The sequence below is a fragment of the Psammomys obesus genome, unplaced genomic scaffold (assembly GCF_907164565.1).
Source record: "Psammomys obesus unplaced genomic scaffold, mPsaObe1.curated_primary_1811, whole genome shotgun sequence".
NCBI lineage: Eukaryota > Metazoa > Chordata > Mammalia > Rodentia > Muridae > Psammomys > Psammomys obesus.
Genome location: NW_026596069.1, coordinates 18,879,389 through 18,903,870, shown reverse-complemented (window position 1 = coordinate 18,903,870; position 24,482 = coordinate 18,879,389). Strand labels below are relative to the sequence as shown.

The following is a 24,482-nucleotide window of genomic DNA, read 5'->3' as shown; positions in this document are numbered from 1 at the left end:
ATAAAAGTTAATTATGAATCACAGTAAGAGACATGAGCAGTTTAATAAAAGTTAGCATGACTGTCCCCCTCTCTGTTCCTCCTTGTAGCACATACTACACACATCACTAAAACAATGGCTGGATTAGAGTTAGGAGTCAAGCCTGAGCATCTTCCACTAGGAACACAGAACAGTGGCTACCATGAGGTGTGGGAGAATCAGCAGGTCCACTGTGGTTCCTAAGGCCACGCCCACCCTCCACTTCAGCATAACCACCAGCTTGGGTGGCAGCAAAAGGCAAGCTAGCAATGTCACAGTGTTTAATGAAGTTCATGATGCCGTTTTTATGCCATTGCCATCAGGTTCCTTTTCAAGTCAACTGGTGTCTTTCCTCTATCCCGACATTGAGAATATTCAGAATACATGATTACCATGTGAGGCATTTCATATGAAGGGACTGAGGGCAAACACATCATGATTTCATAAGGCTGCTACCAATAATCACCAAGCTCTTGGGGTTTCTACAGCACTCAGAGAAGCTCCAGAGCAGAAAAGAAAAAGTTCAAAGCAGTCACCAGATCCAAAATTAGCATTTTATTCGGAATGCGGGGTCAGAGGTGTATCGTTTGTATTCTGGTACACAACACAGACGCAAAGCTGTTTCAGAAGTCTCTCCAGTTTAAAAGCTTTTTTTTTCTTTTTTTCTCTTTTTATTTATTTTTTTTTGTTTGTTTCTTTTGTTTTTTAAAAACACACACTTGCTAGTGCTGCCAGTACCAGGCCACCCCTTTTACTTTTCTTTCCTTTTTGTGTGTAATTTTTTTTTTGGTACAAATTATGTAAAACATTTGTGCTAAGAACTTTTATCCCTCCCCAAAACAAAATAAAACAAAACAAAACAAAAAGAGAAAATTAAAAAAAAATTAAAAAATTAAAAATTGAGTATTCTAACTACAGCTCAACAGTTGAATCAAATGTCACTTTGTTTTGTAAATACTTTATCCATAACGAAAGATATTAACATGCAAAAAACCTGAATCCAAAGTCCAAATAATACATACACATGTTCCGAGTTCTCTGCACTCCTCCACAGTCTATGCTGATAAAACATTATGTACACACACCATTTTTACAGTGAGGTGGAAAAAATACAGAAAATAAAAAAGTGTACATGGATTAAGACCAAAATGTGTCTAACATTCTAGTTTATGAAAAAATTCAATTTTGCTACAAATTGGTGATATGAAAACTCCCTTTATCTGCAACCAGCTGCGTACGTTTTAAGATTTTAGTGAAAAAAAAAAAATCTAAAGTCTAAAACTAGAAGTAATGTACATTTTCCTATCTCATGGTCTCGTCCCCCCCACCCCAAGGTAACAAAATCACTCCATGAGTTAATTTTTTTAATCTGTTTGTTTCATTCTGTATCTTAACAAAAGCAAATGCATTGTAACAAAAGTGTGTTGAAGCATATCACATTTAACTTTCTGCTCCCGCCACAAAATATTTTGTCTTTTCCTTATCGTTTCAGAAATCAGTACCATTAAAGCCTTAAACAGAAAACTAATTCCAATCTGAAAAAGGTACAAAAAGGCACATAAAATCCCAGTGCTTCTGTACTGTAAAATTCAAGTGTAGCTGAGCTCGGTGTTTTCCAGACAGTATCGACCACTGATATTCCCCTGGGAGCCCAAACTGGTTCGCAGCCTACGCCAAAGCCTCCAGCGAGCACGGTGCTAGTGACTACAGAGTTAAAGCCTAGCTTCTGTATGCTTTTTTGGGAATATCAGGTGAAACTGTTCGTACTTGTCCAAAAGCCAAGTCCGTCCTGCCGTTCAGTCGTCGCCGCCGCCGTACATGTCGGCCAGCTTCTTGAAGCGGGGTCCCCAGTCATTCAGGTAGTCATAGTCCTGGTCCCCGCCGCTACTGGAGGAGTTGAGGGAGCTCAAGGAGCCGGCCGTGGAGCCGCTGCCCTCGTAGTCGAACACTAACAGGGAGTCATATGGCGGAGCTGTGGGGTCGTTGTCAGCAGCTTTAAGGCCCTAGGTTAGGAAGAGACAGGGATGAATTACAAGAGGGTGCTCAGGGTAACCCGGGAGACACCGAGGCATCACAGCTTGCTCATAGGTTACCATTGGCGAGATAACAGCAATTTCAGTACAGAGAAAATACGGGGGAGGAGTTTGGGGGCTTCAAAGTCAGACAATTATCCTTTTTCAAGGAAACATGACATGGATGAGAGTGGTGACTGGTTGGAGAATATGTCTGGCAAATGGAAGAAAGGGTCATTTGTTTGCAGTTGATAAGGGTGGATCTTAGATGGCATGCTCTAGGGAGACCAACGGCTAAGTTAAAAGAAAATATTCATGGAAACGAAAGGTAAATTTTAACATGAAAACGACAAAATCATTTAATCCGCGAACAGGAACATAATAATTTCCTTGACGAAAAAAGGTAATAAATGTGACAAAAAGCCCATGGGATAAGAGCAGTTTGGGAAGAGTAATTTAATTAACTACTAAATCAGGGAATATCAATCCAACACAAAGGTCCATGTGATACATGGACCTGATCGGGATTTTGGCAATTAAGAAGTAAAACATAAACCACACACAAACACACACATGAGAACCAAGTGGTCCCTGGTCCCCTATCCATTTACATGCAGTTTTGCAGACATGATTATACCAGGAAGCTAGTGACAAATACCAGAACTATGAAATATAAGCAAACATCATAAAACTGAAAAATTAAAACCTGAGATGACCATGAAGACTCTGAATGCACGGAGGAAGTGACATTGACCTAATTTTGGAAGGCTATCAAAGGATGAGAGGTCAGCTGTTTACTAAACAGACAATTACATTCCATCACTTACATTGTAACATAAAATATGGAGTTAGTTGGTATAGTGTGAGCAGTTACTGTTTGGAAAGATACTGTAGCTTCGAGGTATGTGTTTACAGCACAGTGAATCCAAATGGAAATAATCACAGCACAGAAATTATGCCAGACTTAGAAAGACAAGTGTGTGTTTGTTGTCATTTGTGGTTCTTAGATTTCATGCATTTATACTCATTGTGTGTGTGTTTACAACACACATTGAGGGCATAAAGGTAGAAGTAAACCTATGTAAAAGAACAAATTGAAAAAAGTTGTAGGTAAGGGGGCATGGGAGCAATATGCCCAAGGCATTAATATATACTTGTATAAAATGTCTTATATAAAACACTACCATGTATAATAATTGTTTATAATGAAAAATCTAAAGTATGTTTGTCAATAAAAAGAAGGGGAACTGCTAGCTCTAATAGGCCACAGAAAATCATGACCCTGTACTTGTACATAATATAAATACTGAATATTGGGGAAGAGAGGAATGTTATCACTCTAAAATGATCTTTTATGTATATACACACATATGTACACACACATATACACATACGAGTCTTAAGAAGAATGAACACAAAAATAAGGAGTCAATTATCACCTACATTCTTAACTCTTGGAAACAGGTGCTTTTAAATATGCAATTGAAGTATCTGCAGCTAATTGTTAATTATCCAGCACAAAACATTCAAAAACAGCCTAGGTCTTCTGGGAATTTTCTCAATTCCATTCTAGTGCTCTACAACATGACGACAACAGTTCTCAAGCAATTACCATCTTCTTATAGCTTTGGATATCAGCAGGGGCTGATGGGCATACACGGTGGTCTCCTTTCATTGAAGATGTGAAGATTCTCTTTGAGAGATCAATCTTTCCAATTTGTATGTTTTTCTTTTTGAGAACATATTAATAAGTGTGTGAGTGGGGATGGGTGAGGGGTGGTGGTCAGAGTTCATTGTCAACTTGACAGAACCTAAAATCAACTGGTAGATGATATGCTAAGCATGTCTATATGGGAACTGTCTTGATTACATTACCTGGGGTAGGAAGACATGCCTACTGCAGATGACACCATTCCCTAATAGGAATCCTGGATTGTATAAACAGATAGAGGAAACTGAGTAACATCACTTGTTTCTCTTGCTGCTGACAGTGAATACCACAGATCAACTACTTAAAACTTGTGTTTCCCTGCCCTGAGGAGCTATGCCCTTGGACTTTGAGCCTGAGTAAACCCCTTAGAGCTTCCTTGAGTTGCTTCTATCAGGGTATTTTGCACAGCAACCAAAAGAGAAGCTCAGAGAATTTTTTTTTTAAAATAACTGTATGCTCTTCTTATAAGTTTATGGGTGAGGACCAAAGAAGAACCATGAAAGTTAAGATCAGAATTATTATGCTGTAGTGTTTCTGAGACCAGATCTGGGCCAACATCTCAACATCTACCGGCATTCACTTTGAGTCCCCATTATTTACTATGAGAGACCGTAACAAGGTTATCTGAAGACCAAAGGAGGCACAGGGTGCAAGTGCTCACCAGGTCGGCCAAGAAGATCTCAGTGAGCACCAGTTAATCTTTTGATAGTTTTAAAGAAAAAAAAAAATCCTGCATTGACATTTGAAATAATTGTTAAGACGTGTTATTTTAAGAAACAAAACAGCAGCTGCTAGACTCCCATCAAAAACCGGAGCCAAAGCATACCAACCCTCCCACAGCAAGAATTTCCAACCAACAGTCCTAACCATGTATAATTAAGCACAACTTTCCCTCATATCATGTTATACTATTTCCAACCCAGAAAGGGCTGTTAAATAAAATTTTACAAAGACTTCAGCAAACCACTTCAATATGTAAAACTAAAATAATTCTGGATGAGACTTTCCTCATCTTATTTTTAGAATAAGCTCTAGTGCCGTTCTGCCAAGTCCAAGACCCACACCCTACACTTTCTCCTTTCTGTGGCAGACTGGCCTTAGTGATTCCCACAGGATCACACCCATGATGCCACACGGGCCTCTGTAGAGTCCCCGTTTACTTGCTCTACCCTGCTGTCTGGCTTGGTTGCACCGAAAGCAGCGTGAGGAGCAGGAAGACACCCCCCACTCTAAGGGTTCCACATTGCTGCTATCATCCCTTCTCAGTCAGTCAGGGGGACTGTCTGTCATTCATAAAACACATGCAAGGTTGAACCTGTACCTTGCAATGAGAACCACATGTGAATGGGGAAGGAGCCACGGGTGAATTTGGACCGTGAGCACGATGGGTAGCCCCTGCTGCTGTAAGCCAACAGCATGAATTAGTTACCACACCCCCAGCTGTGGAAAAGCCCAAGAATTCGCCCTCATTCATGTCGCATATTCAGTGCATGGCACACTGGTTGGGTCTCTAGAACTCTAATGCACTGGAGACCTGGGTATGAACAAACTAGATTCACTGACTGTCCTCTTGGCGCTTACAGTCACATAAGTAGTATCACCTCACTCTCCTCCTCCCCACCCCGCCTTTTTCCTTTAAAATCTTGCCACTGTCAACACAGTTACTAAGTGAGTCATTTAGTTCAGCACCATCTAGCTTTCGTCTATCTATGGAATTAAACCCCAGAGGAAAAAAATAAAAAAGCTTCAAGGAAGTTCCTATGTGAAGGACGAAAACAAGTACTGAGGTTTTATGAAGAAGAGATGGGTTGATAGAGATGTTGCCCAGTGTGTAAGGGGTCCTGCGTTTGATTCCCCAGCACTGTCCACTTGTAATCATAGCACCCCGTAGGCAGAGGTAGCAGGATGAGATGTTTAAGGTAATTCTTGGAATGGCTGCACAGCCAGTTCCAGGAGTTCCAAGAGACAATGGAGGATGGCAAGGCTCGGAGTACATCTGGAGTCAGGGATTGGAAAGTGATGGCATATGGTTCTGTGACCAAGTGATGCATTCTGCAGCTCTCTGGTCCTCACTGGCATGTCAGAGGATGCCAAGACTCTTCAGAAAATGTCTAAGACGTGTAATTCAGCAACTCCCTGAGATCACTGTCATGCTGTAGGTAATTTATCCCCATACTCCATGCTGGGAATAAGAAAAACATTCTTTTCTTCTTGAGAAATACACATTTCAGCACCTGAGTTGGTTTCTGACCACCGTGGTAGTTTTGAATCTGTATTCTTTGCTTTTAAAGGGAGTTAAAGCCTTAACATGATCAGTGAGAGAGACTGCTGTGCAATGTAGGCCATGGTGTGTTGTCTCGGTCTCTGTAATTGTGAAAGGGCGAAACCACTGACTGAGAAGAAGTCTTGGTAAGATATCTTTCCAGGCAGGCGTCCAGAACTTTAAGCCCCTTCCACAAAACCCCTGGTTTGTCCTTCAGAATAGAATGGGACCCTTTCAAAGAGTTCAAAGATTCTTGGGAATGAGCTACTTACTAGGAAGATAGCAGTCAAGTTCTGATGAACAGGTGATTATAGACTTGCTGTTGGAGGCTGCAGAATAAACCTGGGGCAGCCGAATCTTCTGGCTCCCTATGGACTCCTTTATTCTTGGCTATGGATACTCTGTCGCTTGATGTATAAGGTACTTTTACTAAATTTACAAACTAACCATGTGTTTCTCTAGGTTTGACTCAATTTAGAAATATGTGCTCGGTTCCTTGGTTCACCTTTCACAGAGCAGAAGATCTTGAACCCTTGATAAATTTATTGGGTGGCTTTATGAATTTTCTGCAGTCTCAGGTCCTCTGCAGAGTGTAAGCTCTGGTTACTTCTTACTAAGCTTGTATTTATAGGCTTTGGACCCTAGGCTTTTGGGGTGGAGACTTTCTTTGATGGGAACTATAAAGGTACACTGCGGAGAGGAACACCAGAGGGATGGAAGGAGAAAGAGAGCCACTGATCTCCTGACATCTGTCTTCTGCCGTCTTTGTGCCTAGCTTTGCCTCGGCTCCTCATGTTCTGCCTGCAGCAGAGCAAAAGGGACGCCTCGCTGTTCTTCTCATCTCAGAACTCCAGCTCCTTTCCTAGGATGACTGTTGGTCTCTCACTAATGTGGTATCATTCGCTACAGGCAAAACCTTCAATGTGCTTTATAAGGCCTGCATATATCAGGGAGGTACACCAGGGGTACAAAAGATGGCTTTCAATAGGTTCACAGCCACCTATTGAAAAGAAAAGCAATTGCCTTTATTTTATAAAATTAAATTTAAAATTGATTAAATACTAGAAAATAAATACTAGAAAAGAGAAGCAGAGGTAGAAGAATTAGATGGCATTTTCCCAAGGCCTGACTGATGTCTGGGTAATCTACAAGACGAAAATAAAAACTTTTTAGAGAAACATTCATTGACCCTCAACTGTTCATCCTGCCTGCTTTTACCATCCTCAGCCTTGTGAATTAAACACAAGTTTCCCAAACCCAAAGTTGTGTTCTGCCCACAGTTTCTATTTGCATATCCATCTCCTTCTAACTGGAATGTGACTATAAAGCTTCTTTACATATTTTTATATAATTAATCTACCTTATATATCCATTTAGCCAATCATCTACCTGCTCATCCACGAAATGATCCCCCCATCCAACATCCGTCCATCCATCCATCCATCCATCCATCCATCCATCCATCCATCCATCGATACATTAGGACACTAAAATTGCTGTTTTTGCTGCTTGGATTTTTCTTCTCCAGCCATGGGAGTCAAATCTGTGATTGTTCCTGATTGCCTTGCTTGGATCACCTCAGAATGTGAGGCCCTTTCCTGGTGAGGCTGTTTTGCACTCATATTCTGCTTTTCAGGACAGTCTCCGAGTTCTGGCTTCTCCTCTACAAGGTAACTTTCCCCTAATGCTCTCGACATACTTTTATTCATGGATTATGATATCTACTCTGTTTGGAGGGTCCAAATTTAAAATATAGCTGGGGCCAGTTGTGGTGGCACACGCCTTTCTTTAATTCCAGCACTCAGGAAGCAAAGGCAGACGGATCTCTGTGATTTCTAGGCTAGCTTTGTCTACATAAAGCCAGTACAGCCAGGACTACCTAGAGAGAGCCTGTCCCAAAAATCAATCAATCAATCAATCAATGAAAAATGCAGGTGGACATAATAGAATATATACTGCTTTATATTATATACAGAAGCTAGCATTACTAACCTCTTTATGGGAAATTTAATTTGTTTAAGAGGAAATTATTTTTATAAGGAGATAATTTAATTATTTTATTTCTAAAGGACCACTGAACATCTTTCATTCCTAGAAAATAATTTGTCTAGAATAATCATTATTGCTCTTCTAATAATTCAGAGACGCTCTTGTATGACATGTACTGTGCCAACTATTTCTCACCTGCATCTGTTTGTTGTTGTTGTTTTGGTTTTTGAGAAAGGGTTTCTCTCTGTAGCCCTGGTTGTCCTGGAACCCACTGTGTAGACTAGACTGGCCTTGAACTCAATTCTGTCTGCCTCTGCCTTCTGAGTGCTAGGATTGAAAGCATGTGCTACCACCAACCAGTTATGCATGCCATTTTATTAAGTTTTCACTACAATCTTAAAAGAAGGCTCGATCTTATCACCTGTTTACAAATAAGACAATTGGAAACCAAGAGACTAAGTTCAAGAATCTTGACTTTGTACAAAGCTCCAGTGCTGTGAGGTGAGCTGGATTTGAACTCAAAAGAGCCCCTCAGTCCTCTAGGAACAAGATGAGACATTTGAAAGTAGGCAACATAAGGATAAATAATAATAGAAAGAGGCAATTTAAGCTTTATTAGTTGAATCAAATTATTCTATAAGACCCTTCTGGATGCTTTAAGTGATATAAATCAGAAGTCAGTCTTTTCAGAAGGGCAAAACTGGTTTTAATTCCTCTAAGATAAGGGCATATGAGATTAGTGTGGTTACTGGAGGTATGTTAATATCTACTAAGGAGCTGAGATTAAATGAATTTATTTCAATTTTCTCACCCTCTGAAGGTCATGTTTGAAAATGCAAACAGAATGAAATTCTAACTAAAACCCGAAAACAGGTGTCTTGCTCTACTCTACCTAACTAGAAACAAGTTCACTTGAGAGACTCAAGGCACTGTTCATTCATTATTTAAATAAACAAGCTCGAAAATGTCCTCATGAGCTTTCCTATTCTTTACATCTACAAAAGCACTTCAGTTATAATCACTGCTTTATTATTCTTCCTTTAGAACATTTGGTCCTCTGCTAAATCGAGTAAGACCTGGAGATAAATAAATTTGTGTGTATTTGTAATGTTTTCACCAAGTGTGCTGGAGTTCTTTCCAGGTGTCTTTAAATGTTACAAAATACATGTGCTTATTTTCATTTGCCAAGCTAATGAGAAATATTGAACTAGTCTTAATGGTTCCCTGGGATGGAGGTTCTGAGAATTTTGCAGCTTTCAGGGTGACTTAATCACCCTTCCTTTGCCCACAGAACCAACTCTCATATCCCTGGTACTCTCTTTTTGTTGTTTTTTGAGACACTGTAGCCTGCTTGGAGCCTCCTGCCTCTGATTATAAGAACATTCCGTTGTTATTATTTTTTGCTTTTTGAGATACGTTATCTGTCCTGTAGCCAAGGCAGACCTGCAAATCATCATGTAGCCAAGAGCGACATCAAATGGATTCTTCTGCCACTGCTGGGACTATAGTTGTGTGCCACCAGACAGTTTGTGTCTGGGGAGCTAACCAATGGCTCTGTGTAAGCTATCAACACAATCCCTTCCCTAGTCCTTTCTTCTTCTTTCTCTATCTTGAGATAATACTTGGTTTCATGGACTTGATGATATTTTGAAAATGTGTACAAGTGGGACCCTTCCACCCATTTATTCATTCATTAACCAGACTATCTTGCTCTAGTCCATAGACCCACCCCAGGAATAATGACCCATTTTCCGGGCCACACAGACCTCAGAGGGAGGCTGAATATAACCATGGGTTTCAGAAAAAAAATATTGTTACTGAAGTGGGTGACACTGGACTTATTTCTACTCTCTGTCCCTGACCCTTTCTGTCCTGGCAATCTTTAGAAAGAAAAAGGTAGTTTGAGGCTAGAAGAACAGAATCCAAGTACAAGCCAAGGGTAAAAAGTTCAGTTAAAGCCACTTCAATACTATGGAATGTGCAGGCTGACAAGGGAGTGGAGAGGTGTCTGCAACACCAAGTACCACCTTGGCATGAGGGGCCTTCGATGTAGGCCAAGCATAACTTCAATAGAGAACAAGGGCTCCTCGACAAAGGATGGATGAAGGATGTCCCCACCAACATATTGACATTATTTTAAGTAGAGGAAAAAAAGAAAGAAAACAAAACAAAAAACAAACCAAAAACCCAGTTACTGCAGCTAAAGCACTGAGCGTTACAGCTCAGCCACACAGAGCAAGAAATAGCCCTTGCTCTAGAGAGCTCATACCCTCAGGTGAGAGACAAACATATTGACAGTTGCACCCTCAAATGGAAGAGAGAATATCGACAGTCACACTCTCCGATTGCAGGTAGAACATTTACAGTCACACTCCAGGCCGCTGGGGAGGACTGTGTCAGAAAAAAGAAGCATCATTTGGCCTTTCCAGACATGTCAAGGACAGTTTCATAGACAAGACATTTGCACTCGATCCTTATGACTAGGGAAGCCTAGCAGATGCTCAAGAATGTATGAGTTTTTCTTGTTCAAAAGGGTCATGCTTTGGGGAGATTTCAAACATCTCCTCGTAGTTACAGTTTCAGAAAAGAATATGGGGAAGGAGGGAAATTGCCGAGGCAGGTTGTGATTAGCCTTATAACTGTACATAGTGCTTGATATTAATTTCCAAAAGAAGAATATCAGGACTGGAACTGACGCCCACAGTGAGCCCTCCCACAGAGGGCCACGAAGAAACATCTAACATTTTGAATTCTACTCATCAAAACTCTTGATTGCAAGAAAATCCAGTTCTCATGCCTATAGCTCTAAAATTCATTATATCTTAAAACCCCAAAATCCACAACATTTTCTCAGAAAAATGGACAACAAATCAGAAGCAAGCTCCTCAGGTGCTCTTACACAAAGGAAAAGATCTAACACTGTCCCTAAGTTCCTGCAATTCTCTAGGTCTGTGTGTAATAGCAGGGCAAGTTGGGCCGTAGATTACAGAAAAGGAGACATACTGGCATTTTTTTAAACCTCTCATATGGTCTTAATTTATATCTGCCACAAACTAACCTGTTACATACGTAACAGAAGTAAACATGTTTGGAAAGCAACCTCTTTTCATTTAGGAACAGATGGCAACAGGAAGTCACAGATGCTGAGAGATACTCCAATTCTGTTTTAAAAGTTTGTTAAATAGCTTGTTATTATTACCCTTCATTTATTGTATGTGTGCGGATGTGTACATGCCAGTGTGTGTGTGTGTGTGTGTGTGTGTGTGTGTGTGTGTGTGTGTGTGTGGTGAGAGGACAACTTGTGACAATCAGGGATGGAACTCAGATCATCAGACTTTGTGGCAAGTGCCTTTACCCACTGAGCCATCTTGCCAGCCCTATTTCAACACTTATTACATATGAAACTTTACAGCAGATTGGTGACATTTATATGTTGCATAATGATATCAATGAAGCCCTTGAAACAAGAGGCTCATCAATGTATGGCGAAGGCTATATGCAATGGCCACCATGTATGTTTTGATGTATAAGGACCAGTGTTGATTTTGGAATGCCCAGCATCTGGGCAGAGAACACATTCCTGATATATATTCAGTCAGTATCAATAGCTATTAATTTCTTATTCAAACAATAAAAATCCCAAGAGAGAATTTGAGTAAAAGCCTGGACAGGTTCTAAACAGAAGAAGCACAGGTCTTTGTCAAAACTTAAGCATGGGGGCTGGAGAGATGGCTCAGAGGTGAAGAGTACTGCTTACTCTTCCAGAGGTCCTGAGTTCAATTCCCCGCAACCACATAGTGGCTCACAACCATCTATAATGCAAGTTGATGCCCTCTTCTGGCATTCAGGTGTACATACAGGCAGGACACTGTGTACATAATAAATAAATAAATCTTAAAAACAAAAAAAAAAACTTAAGCATCAGTTATAGCAGGACTCTCGGCATCAAAAAAAAAAAATGACAGAAAATTCTGACAGTGAGATTGTGTGTGTTGCATGCAACAGGGAATCAGCTTTTAATCCTCCCTAGCAAGGTCAGTGTTCAACTCAAGTGATAGAACTTGGCCACTCTTCCAGCTAAACTCCTTTGATGGCGTTGATGGGTAGGTAGTGAATTAGCAAAGCTGTGGGTTCACAGGGTAAAGTGTAGGCAAGAGGTACAGTAAACCCCTGTTAGAGGATTAATACTAATAGGTGAAGTTGGAATGCAGGGCAGCGTTTATCACTTGCAGTGTAGAAAGAAAAAAAATCCTTTTTTGGAGATAGAATGCCTACTACTGCTGATGTATGATGAGATGGGCACAGGATGTTGACTGAGGTCCCTTTTAGCTTAATCAAAACAGTTCAGGGTGCTGGGAAGACAGCTATGTCCAGAATGTGCCTCTTTTATAAGCTTAAGGACCTGAGTTTGATCCTCTGCATCCAAGTGAAAAAAAAAAAAAATATATATATATATATATATCCTTAGGGTGGCACATGCTTGTAATCCTAGCACAGGGGAGGTACAGACAGGCAGATGGTCTTTAATGCTTGATGACCAGCCAGTCCAGTTTACCGGGTGAGGACCAGGTTCAGTGAGAGATCCTGTCTCAAAATATCAAGTTTGAGAGTATCTAAGGAACATTACTCTAGGCTGTCCTCTAGTCTCCAAACACACATGAATGAAGGTTCACACATACACCTATATATACATGTACACCCGTACATACATGTACAACCTGTGCATACATTAAAAAATTAAAAAAAAAAGTTTGTTCTGTCACTGATATCATATCTGTTTTCATATAAACTCAAAAATAATAATGTTTTAATGAACTCTATTCAATAGCTGTGTCCCAAATGTGTAGTTCACAGAGACCTTAAGCATGCAGTGAAATGCTCTGAAAGAAAGTGAGTCATTTTCTTCAATGTGGGAGCCACTGGTTAGTTGCCAATGCTCCTATAAATAACCCGTCGTTCACACTAATGTAATTAACTCTAATTAGAAACTTTGGATCACCACAAAGAAAAGACAGTAAAGTAGAAAGAGGACCAGCTAGGAAGAGAAAGGTAACCAATGGGAGTGGCAGGAACAAGAGATGTAATAGGGGGTGGAAAAACAAACACAATTTACATAAAATGACATAGTGAAACTCATTGTGTATACTAAATAGTGCAAATGAACTAAATCTTTAAAAAAAAGAAAGTCAGTCTGCACCTCATTAATGAAGTCCCCAATATCTCCAGGATGTGGGGCTGCAGATCGGACTGGGTACTGTGGCTCAGCGTGGATGGGCCTCTCGTCTAGCCGTCTGATTCCCACAGGCTTGATGGCATCGGGCTCCACAGTATCCGGTTGCTGGAGCTGGCTCAAGTCGTAGTCCTGTAAGGGAGGGAATCAGACATCCATGGGAGATGAGCACGAAGAAGGGAGATTACAACCTTTGTTTTTAAACACGTACTCAGAATGCATGGAAATGAGTGCAATTTAACATAATGGAAAAGTTGCCACTACGAGTTTTTCATGTTATGATTAAATATTTCTTTCACACAGCTCTTTCTTCTGTGTTTTCCATATCTGCAGTCTGTGCTCCATCTGTTTTAAAGCACTCCTCATCAGCTCCCAATGGGAAACGGCAGAGTGATGAGGTCTCACTACAAGATTACTAAGAATCCAACTACAGCATGCCCCGTATCGCCAAAGCAAAATAACCAAATTAATGTGTCGAACATCAAAAAGAAGTAATGGGGTGTTTTTTCCTGTTCTCTAAGGAAGGCATTGGTGTGTCAGAGTTGAAACCCAACCTTCCTTCCCTCCCTTCTTCCTTCAGAGGTCTTGAATTTCTTATCCACAAATTATGGTCTGTGGGCCAGTCTGACTTGTGCACTAGTTTTCCTTAAGAATGACCTTCGTATTTTCAAAGAGTTACTTAAAATATCAAACAAGAAAAAGCCTCAGGAACTCTCTGAAGCCCACAGAATCAAAATATTTTTCCATCTTCCCTTTGGAAAAAGTTTGATCTAGGTGTTCTGGGCCAGAATGACTCTGGATTCCTCTCCATGTGGCCCTGTAAATGATCTGGAAAAACAGCCTGTGCATTGGCAGAGGCAGGATGAAGCAGTGAAAAGTATCCTTTGGGCATAGGCTGGGTTTTCCCGACTTTTCAGTTAATGATCCAGCCACTTGGACAGGAGTACACAAGGAAACCAACTACATATTGAGAAGAAATCCGATGCCAATGTGGGCAAACACTTTTTATTTTTCAAACCTCTACATGAGCGCTTCTCAACCTTTTGGTCATGGCCCCTTCAAGGGTCACAAATCAGATACCCTGAATAGTTATTGTTTATTATTATTATTATCCTGCATATGATTACGTATCAGATATTTATATTGACTCATGAGAGTAGAAAAATTACAGTTATGAAGTAGCAACAAAATAATTTTATGGTTGAGAGTCACCACAAACTGAGGAAACGCATTAAAGGGTCGGAGCATTAGGGAGGTTAAGAACCACTGCCCTTCATTCTCAAGCCATCCCGAGTTTAACCAAAACGCCTAACCATTCAACACTGACCTTCACAGAATACACTAACTTCTGAGAACTCATCTTGGGAGGATCAGCCTGCATTTCTCTGTTTAGACTCAGCTTAAATCCTTTCTAAGTATCTTCACAACGGGTCTGATTTATTCAGAGCTCAGTTACCGCGTCTGGCAGTGTGCTGGGTGCTGCACATATGTCTGCTCATTTAATCTTTCGAACACATTTTAACATCCCCGTTTAAGAGACAAAGACACAGGATGAGCATTAACCCAAGTCATCCACCCAGGATCCTGGAGCCATTAACATACAGAACAGACATGGGCTTTGTATGTGTTAGACTCCGCAACCTGGCTCCTTTCACAGCCTTTGACCATGAGTGAAGACTGGATTAAAAGAATGGTGTTAAAGAGAGAGGTGAGCTGCAGAGATGGTCTGGACAAAGCAAGAAAGGCCAAGGAACTAAGTATCTAGGGACACAAAGGGAAGGTCAGAAAAACCTCCTGGCCACAGTGTGCCAGCCACTCTGCCATCTGGATCAAGGTTGGCGGATTCCGAGGGGCTGTGTAGCTAGCTCAATTTACAGTAGTTCAGAATGGGAATTAAAACTATGGGCACCTATTTTAGGTGTGTTGGGTTTTGAGTTTAACACTAGGCTGGTGGAGAGGTTCCTTCACAGTATGACTCCCCCTGAGTAATTATTTGCCTACAGTTTGATACAGGCAGGTGGGTGGGTAAAGGCCCTGGGGTAGGTGAATGGAAAAGTCACCTCAACTAGGGCAAGCCAGAGAGGGGCACAAACTTTGAATGCCACTAATATATGAGACACCCAGTTGGACAACTGGCTTTAAGTTTTGAACCATGTGTAAGCTAGAGAGACATGACTGTGTCAGGAGAATCAGCAGCATGAACAAAGGCCTGGGAAGTGGTGTTTTAGGTCATGCATAAAGAACGGGGGCTGGGGGGTGAGTGAGGCGCTTTACCTAGTACTAATGTTCCAGTTTCACGTGTGAGCTACAGAGTGTCTTGGAGGACTAAAGTGTCATAACTTTTGAAAAATCTTCGAAACAGTAAAAAGAGATTTTCCAGGCTATGTTTAATTGCACAGCTAGTGAATACAGGAGAGATAGGTAACTCACAGCTAAGCATGTCTGTTCTAACAAAGGCCCTGAAAGGGGAAACTAAGTGCTAACTATCTGACAGTTAACAAATGCTTCTACCCTCAGGGTGAGATCGCCTTATTAGGAGGTCTTAATTACAGGAAAACAGGTTCATCTTATGTTTAAAGACTGTCGTTTATCAGATGATACAGTCCTTGATACACTTGGATGTATCTTGTGACACTTTAATGTGACAGTAATGAGAATATAAAGGCTGTGGTGTCTTGGCTAAGAATGTTTCCCACAGGCTCTGAGATTTGAATGTTTGGCCATTAGTGGGTTGTGCTACCTGACAGGCTTTAGCAAGTGTGACACTGGAGGATGTGTGTCTCTGGGGGTGGGCTTTAGGGCTTCAACGCTCAACTCATGGACAGTGTCTCTCTTGTTCTGCTTCCTGCAGATCTGGTTGTAGAACTCTCGCCTCCTTCTTCAGCACCATGCTTTCCACCATGCTGGTAATGGACTAAACGTCTAAAACTGTAAGCCAACCCCAATTAAATGCTTTCTTTTATAGGAGTTACCATGGCATGCTTCTTGACAACAATAGAACACTGACTAAGGCAGAAGAGTTTCTTTTCTATACCAAATAAAATAAGCCTGAAGGTTTAGGTCATGCTATTCAACCCTTGGACTGACCTCTCTATCCTGACTCCTTGGCAATGTCCACTGTATCTTCTGGTTGCAAATAAAAGCACATTTCACATAGCTAGCACCATTTAATTTTTTTTTTCCTTTTTCAGATTAGCTGGGCAGCGGTGGCGGACACCTTCAATCCCAGCACTTTGGAGGCAGATCACTGAGTTTGTGGCTAGCCTGGTCTACAGAGCAATTTCCAGGACAAGGGCTACACACACACACACACACACACACACACACACACACACACACACGCACACACACACACCATACATCACAAATATATGTCCCCTAGTTGGTATCATTTACCAAAGCATATATATTCATACAGCAGCTTGTTGAGCTGTAGGTGCTTTCTTTTCAAAGCTCTGATCTACTTCCGTAAGAACCAGAGAGTACGGTTGAGGAGATGACTCAGTGGGTGGAAACGTTTGCTATGCAAGCACGAGAACCCATGTTCATATAAACATATAAACCCAGCATCCACATAAACATCCAAATGTCGCTGCATGAAACATGTCACACATGAATGCGTGAGTGTGTGTGTCCATACACACACACTACACACACACACACACACACACACACACACACACACACACTCTCTCTCTCTCTCTCTCTCTCTCTCTCTCTTTCTCTCTTGGGCATGCCAATAGAAAGTGCTTGTTGGAAGCAAGTGTTGACTATAATTGCAGGAATGATGTTCATGCCAGCTATCAAAAGAACAGCTGATTCAAGAGATGTGACTTGGATCACATTACAATCCTTGGCAGTAATTCACAGTGGGGAAGAAGAGAAAGGACCCTAGTTCCATTACTGAGAACACTGCCAGGGTGATTATCTCCCAATGATGATAGGAACCTGGTAAGTTCCTCAGTTATAACGGATCAAAAAGAATCAGAAAGCCATTGATTTATAGCAAGCTAGAAGCTGGGCTAAACAGCGACTTAAGAGTTTCTTTGTGGTGGGGTTCTCTGGTCTATGGCAAATGCACACTTTAAGCATCTGATGGCAGGGAGAATGCGGTAGGGTCTTGGGGTCAAGGGACAGGCTTTGCTATTGATGTCATTCTGCGTTATATGGCAAAGGTCCTACCCAGAAGGTTCAATTTTAGACATTTTGATGAAAGCTCACTCCCTAAAATTATATATCTTTACAATCCCATCATTGTAACTTTACTTAAACACAAAAATTACAACATTTAGGTTAAGAATTAAAATGAGAATTACAGAGACCCAAAATTTTTTTCAGGTCTTTGAGTTCGTGGCCTTACACGTGAAGAGTGTAAACAACAAGAGATCTTTATTTAGATCCCGGAACCCTAGAGGCTGACACTTGTCTTACGACTGTCAACTTTTACAATGTGAACTTCTCAAAGAAATTTGATTTTCAAATGAAAGTCAAGCAGCATCATATTTCAGCTCATGTTTGGAATCCTTGTTAATTGGCACAAATCATTAAAAGTGGGCGTGGAGTGAGGGCTTTTTATACTATTGGTGCAATATTAGCACTTGAATTAAAAAACTAAACCTTTTTTTTTTTCCTTGAGATTTAAAACGCTTTAAGGGTGATTTAATTTTGGGAGAGCTAGTGGGAGGTTAATAGCAGCTGAAACTCTGTTTCTGGCTTTTGTTGTTAAAATTCCACCAACTTACAATGATTTGTAGTTGATTCATATGATAATGGCACAATTCTACCTGAAGGCATTTGGTTGGGCTAATAAAATTGAATGAAATGAAATAATAAAATAAAATGAAGCACAACATCAGAATACATGAAATTTTAGGCTCCCAGGCAAATATTTTAGGGAAGTAAATCCCAAGAGAATGTATAGAATTTCAGTCTCTTTTGGAGGAGTGATGGAAACATTCATTTGGCATATTGGACAGAGACTCGGGGAGCACCTACCAGCTGCCAAGTGCTGTTTCCAGCTGAGAAGGTAAAAGAAGGAAGTCACCTTCCATCCCATGGTCTGAGAAAAATCATATTAGGTATGTCCCCATTTGGCATCTCATATAACCAAACAGGACCTTTTGATTGGTGGTATTGCTAGCACTGCATTGATGTCTGAAGTTTAACAAGGTCCATGTTTGAACAAGGTCACAGACCCGTCTGACTAACTGTAAGAACAACATTCTGAGGCAAGAGAAGCACTCAGTAGGTAAAGTGCTACCGTGCAAGCAAAAAGGACCTGAGTTCCTGTGGCCAGCACGGGCATAAAACATTAGGCACAGCAATGTTGCCTGTAGTCCCAGAGAGAGGAGGATGCCTAAGACTTGCTGCCAATTGGTCTAGATGTCTTAGTGAACTCTTGATTCACTGAGAGGCCCCAACTCAAAATCCTTGAAGAATGATATAGGCCTCCACATGCATACTTACATTATGATTTATAAAAGTAGCAACAATACAGTTATAAAGTAGCAACAAAAACAATTTTATGCTTTGGGGTCACCACAACATGAGGAACTGTATTAAAGGGTCACAAGCATTAGAAAGGTTGAGATCCACTGCTCTACGTCCATGAAATGATCAGGTCATTTGATCAGTGAAGAATTTTCCCCTAACATTGGCCAGGGCTTTAACTAGTGGGGGAAAAAAATTCTTTTTATTGGAGCAAGAACAAAGTGGCTTCAGGATGGTCAGACAGTTTATTTTAGGACTAAACGGCTATGAGAAATAAAGCAAAAGTCAAAGTGAAAAACCGAAATTCCCAAACTGAAGAGAAGCTGACCATAGCATGGGTGAAGAAATCCTCACACCAATGTGGAAAGGAAAGGGAGAATTAATAAATGTATATCCTTCCACACCCTATAGATCCCAGTATTAAAATAATCAAAACCATGATAAGGCGGTAACATCACCATGCAACTGCTGACCCGTCAGTCAAATACCAGTGCACTTTGTATGCTTATTAAACCACAGCTGACCTTCCCCAGCAAAACAGGATGTTAACCATCTACAGGGGAAAAATCAATGCCAACATCTCAGTGGTGTCCATTGGTTACAACGTCTCCCCGCATGAAAGGTTTGCGAAAGGCTTTTCTGAGTTGAATGGTGAACCTACAAGAGATAAAGTAACCTGGCATATTTAAAAGGCAGTCTTCTCTTTTCATGTTCACTCTGATCTCATTGAATAGCCAGTATGCCAGTTATCACAAGGGGGAGAGCTAAGGCCCCACTTTAAGGAAATACATTCAACCATATCTTCCTTGGCTTGCTTCGCACACTGTCCTGGCAGCTGCTTTTCAGATTTTGTGTTTCTAGAATTGTGAATGAGCTGACACTTCTCTCTTTAAAGCACGAATCATGGTTTTGTTGCAGAAACTGGGTTTGGTAAAATTTTATCACAAATTGTGTCCAATAGTGCAATTTGGCAGGGAGGAAAGTAAATCAAATATACAACTTATTTCAACTTGAGTCAGTAAATACTCTCTCCTTAATCACAAACATATATTGATTTAATAGAGCATGTATGTGTGTCTGTATGTATGTGTATGCATGCTACCCGGTCTTCATCTATCTTCTAGTCTAATGCCTTTTGTAAAGATATATCTGAACTTTGAAATAGTAATTTTTCCTAAAAACATGGAAGTTCCCATTCTTCCCAGCAGTTTGGTCATAAGCCTACAGATATAAATCACTTCTTCCCATCTATGTCTTGTTGTGAGAGGTAAGTATTGCCACTAAAACTGTGTTTTCTTCCATATATTCACTCTAGCTCAACTCTAGTTCAGCCTGTAACTTCTTACAAAAATGTCACCACTCACCTTGTCACCATGTCAACTTGGAGAAACATAAAAACAGTTACAGGAAGAGCAGCGTCTGGCTGAGGATGTGGCGAGACAGAATTGAAACCCTTCCTTCCTTTCTATGTACTACTGTATAATCTCTTAATGAGAATGAATCTAGTTTCAAGATGAATTTGCACATAAAGATATTTCAACAAATGAACCCTAGTGTTTGACTTTATAACACTGGATTCTGAAGTCAAGTGTTTTTGTTTAGATGTTGGCTCCATCATTCCTTAAACATGTCACTAGAGTAGATTACAAGCATATAATTCCTGGACAGAACTTCATACTCAGAATTCAAATTTTGTAGAGAGAGAAAGAAGGCAAAGGAAAGAAAAAGAAAGAAAGAAGGAAGAAAAGAAAGTGACCCCAAAACTACAGTAAGGTTTATTAGTCATTGAAATAGCCTTAAAGAACCAGGCAGTAAGTATTTCAGGATGTCTGGACACACAATCTGTTACAACACCCCCTCTCTATTGTAGCTGTAATGGGTAAAGATTTTGTAAATGAGGGCGGGTGGAGAGGACTTGGCTCTTGCCTAGGTTCCAAAAAGTCGTTTTGCATCAGAAGAGGCAGAGGGTAGCTGGCCACACTCTGGTCTGGAGCATTTAAACATCATAAGGTATTTGTCTTTTCCTCTATGCTTCCACTCTCCCCTTCTTTTCATAACAATGATGACACTTGCTCGGCATTCAGATTCTTGTAATTTTCTGAGATGTTGACATATGTTCTTTCCCTTAAATCTAATATAGCACTTATGGCTAGCCAGAAAAAAAATGAGTATTAAAAGTAATTGCATAAAATTGTGTTAATTTACATGAAATGACAGGAACAGAAAAGGAAGAAACATAAACATATGTAACTTACGTGTACATTAAGACAGTCAATGAGCCAGCTACTGAATTCATGTCAGAGACAGCTTCTGTTCCACTAACTAGGGAGCCCACTTGGATGCTGAGCTGCCATGGGCTACATCTGAGCAGGGGTTCTAGGTTATATCCATGAATGGACCTTGGTCCTTGGTTGCAGTAACAGACTCAGAAAAGACCCCTGTGCTATCAGTGGACTTGGAGAGGGCCATAGGAGGATATGAGGGAGAGTGGGATTGGGAGAGAATGGAGGAGGTTACAGCTGAGATACAAATCAAATAAAATGTAATTAATATAAAAAAATAAAAATTTAATTTAAAAGTGTAAAAAAAAAAGATAGTCAACGAGCAGAAGGAGATGGGTAGACAGCTGAGATACAAATCAAATAAAATGTAATTAATATAAAAAAATAAAAATTTAATTTAAAAGTGTAAAAAAAAAAGATAGTCAATGAGCAGAAGGAGATGGGTAGACACCCACCAGTCTGTATCCCAGATTTTCCCTCTCCCAACAATGTGTACCTGGCCATCAGTGTGTTGAGAACATGTGCTGACCTCATCTCTGATGAAACTCTCCTCCCATGAATTCAGTTTTGCTCTTAAAATAACTAACATGTGCGAGCATTTGCAGGTGGGTTTGCACGGATGGATGACTTGGAGCCTCATTAAGAGAGTGAACTTTGCCAGCAATAAAGATGCAGAAAGTGGTCTTCACAGTCATGTCCAGATCTTGCCATCTGGTAGTCTGCTTATGAAGCAGAAAGATTTTGTAAAGTAATGGTTTCAAGGGATCATATACAGCATGGTTAAATAATACTCCAGTTCAGTCAGATGGTCAGGCCTGGTTGCCCACAGAGATCCCCTGGCACAAGCAGATAAAGGGTCTGGATGGGCTTCAAGGGGTTTTCTTGTATCTGTGCCCCATTCCTCTGTTTAGGCAACATGCCTGGATTCCAGATTTTTAGCTCTTCTCCAAATTGTACATTCAGCCTTTGTGCTTTTAGTAATTTGGCCGGTTAGATTGCGTCCCTGGTTTTTCACTTTGTATATGTGCTCAATTTTGCAAGTCATACTTAACCATTTAATTGGATCTTACCCTTGGCCTGCTCTAAAGACTGACTACCAGTGGCTGGGTAGTATGTTAAGGCTAAGTCGCTAAGTCGTCAGCCTTGCTGCTCATACACACGGACACTCAAGAAAACATTACTGTGTCTGATCCCCAGCACAAAGAATAAGAGACAAGCTCGCAGGCCCAGGCTGAAACTGGAGTGACCTGCACTGTCTACTTCATAGGCAGGCAATGCACAGTGACTGACACAGAACAGGTACGTGGCAATGACTAGCGTTTACCAAACCAGACATCAGAATTTCTCACGATGAAAAAAAAAAATAATTATCATCTGTGTTCAACATGTCCTATTGGTAGTTTCAAACTAGATTAAAGGTTAGCAAGTGAGTGTTGCCGGGTGCCAACTGTCTTAGATAATAGGAATGCAGAATAACTAGGAGATGTTCCTGTTCTTACAGAGCTCGGGTTCATGGTCAGGCACAGAAGCTCTGAGTAGAGGAAAACTAGAGAGCTGGCGGGCACGAAGCAGAGACAGTGACTCAGCCGGGGATTACGAGCTAAGAGGCCTCAGGATGCTTCTTGATGGGTGAAGTTGGACGGGTGGGACACTGTAAGGCAGCTGCACAAGCGCTGGCTGTCAGCCCTCCTGGACCTCAGAATGCAATGATAGGAGAAATTAAGCTACGGTCTTAGTCACTTCTCCTGTTGTTGTCAAAGCTTGAGCCAAAATAATATATTCCATCAAGGGGGCGGGCGGGCACATGTAACAGTCAGTCACACGGCGTCCAGTCAGGAAGCAGAAAGCAAAGTAAGCTGGGACCCAGTTCACTTTCTTCTTTTCGCTCAGGTTGAGACCCCAGATCACAAAGCAGTGAACCTTCCATCCTCAATTAACCCGACCTAGAAACAACCTCATGGATCTCATGGGTGCATCAGAAATCAGAAATCCATGGTAATGCTATGTCACATCAAATTTAAAAAACACGATTACCAATACGGGATTTAGCCATTAAAGTGTCTTTTCCTAAAAGTCAGATCCCAAGTCATGGCCGTGAACTCTGCTGAGTGAACTTTTGCTATTGTGGAAACACTGGGAGGTGACTCCAGTGCTGACTCAGCGGATCTAGTAATTATTCCTGGATCGTCTTGATTCTTGAGACTCCTTGTTTTATCCTAAAATTATACATGACTCTTAACAAGTTTGGGTCATGCTCAGAGACTTCTGGTCTGACAGGGAGGACCAACGCTTTCCCCCATAAGGAAAGATGGCCTCCAGGTTTATGGTGCACCTTGCATATATTTCTTCTCATTTGCATGAGCTGCGGAACCTGCTTTGTCTCATCTGTGTCCTGGAAATGGACATTCCCAAGCCACGTCCAAAAGACCAGATGTATGCAGACTCTCCTGGGTGGGGTCAAAGCTGTCCATACTGAACACCTCAAAGAGTTTCCATACTCAAATACCTAACGTGCCAGGACAGGCCAGCTGATTTCACTAAATCCACTTATCCCTCTTTTCAAGCATGTGGTCCAAAGAATCTTCCCAAGGACTTGGGAGCATAAGTGATGAGTTGCCCCTTATAGGCCTATACCTTAAATCTCACACAAATCATACTTCAATATGGATGCCATCAGCAACCACAAATCCATGCAGTTAGGCTGGCCCTGGAAGGCACGTGTAGAAAATGGCAGAACTGTGGGCACACTGGGTCCCTGAGGAGTGAAACTTTCCCAATCCTCTTCACATGCTCACAAACAGACACTCAGTTACTGTTAGTGTAGCAAGAAGTCCATTTTAACTAAGCTTCGGTCAGTGAAGTCATCATGTCTATGACAGAAGCTAACTTATTTTCAGTAATAAACCTGGTGAAATGTACCGGTGGGCTTTCTGTCTTCTAGAACCAGCAGTATGGAAAGCTGTCCTATGCATTCGGAACATAATAGAGCCTTCTCACAGAAATCTGTTTTTTGTTCATCCAAAGCCCAGTAATTAATATATAATGTAATCATGGATTTCAGAAATAACCATCTACAAAGTACAGGTTGATGATATCAACTAATAAAGCTAGTGCAGCACAAAAGAGAACAACCAGATCACACTCATCTAGTACAGAGAAAAGCATCTAGTTTCCAGGGCTTCCTCCAGGTAGAAAGTGGACATTTTTAAGTTGTCCCATTTTCACAAAAGATCAGGAAACAAGAACCTCATGTAATTCCTTCCTCTATGTTTTTGAATTCTTCAAACTCAGTTAAACTGGGGCATAAATTGATGCTTTACTTGGTAAAGAAGGCAGATAGGTTCCTCACTCTGTCAGAGTTGGTTGATATTAGATGATTCCTGAGAACAATTTCACTGTGCTTAGTAAAAATGGTCGTCTAATATCATCATATCATATCATATCATATCATATCATATCATATCATATCATATCATATCATATCATA

The 24,482-nt window shown here is 40.9% G+C and overlaps 1 protein-coding gene across 1 annotated transcript in view; it reads right to left on the bottom strand.

Annotated features, from left to right (window-relative positions):
• Nucleotides 1-553: 553 nt before the first annotated feature.
• Cdh2 (cadherin 2) overlaps nucleotides 554-24,482 on the bottom strand; it is a 226,791-nt gene continuing 202,862 nt past the window's right edge. The window contains exons 15-16 of the mRNA XM_055625529.1: nucleotides 13,191-13,355; nucleotides 554-2,021 (exon numbers count right to left, since the gene is read on the bottom strand). Coding sequence (XP_055481504.1) covers nucleotides 1,815-2,021; nucleotides 13,191-13,355 — 372 coding nt within the window. The 3' untranslated portion in view covers nucleotides 554-1,814. The remainder of the gene's footprint in view (nucleotides 2,022-13,190; nucleotides 13,356-24,482) is intronic.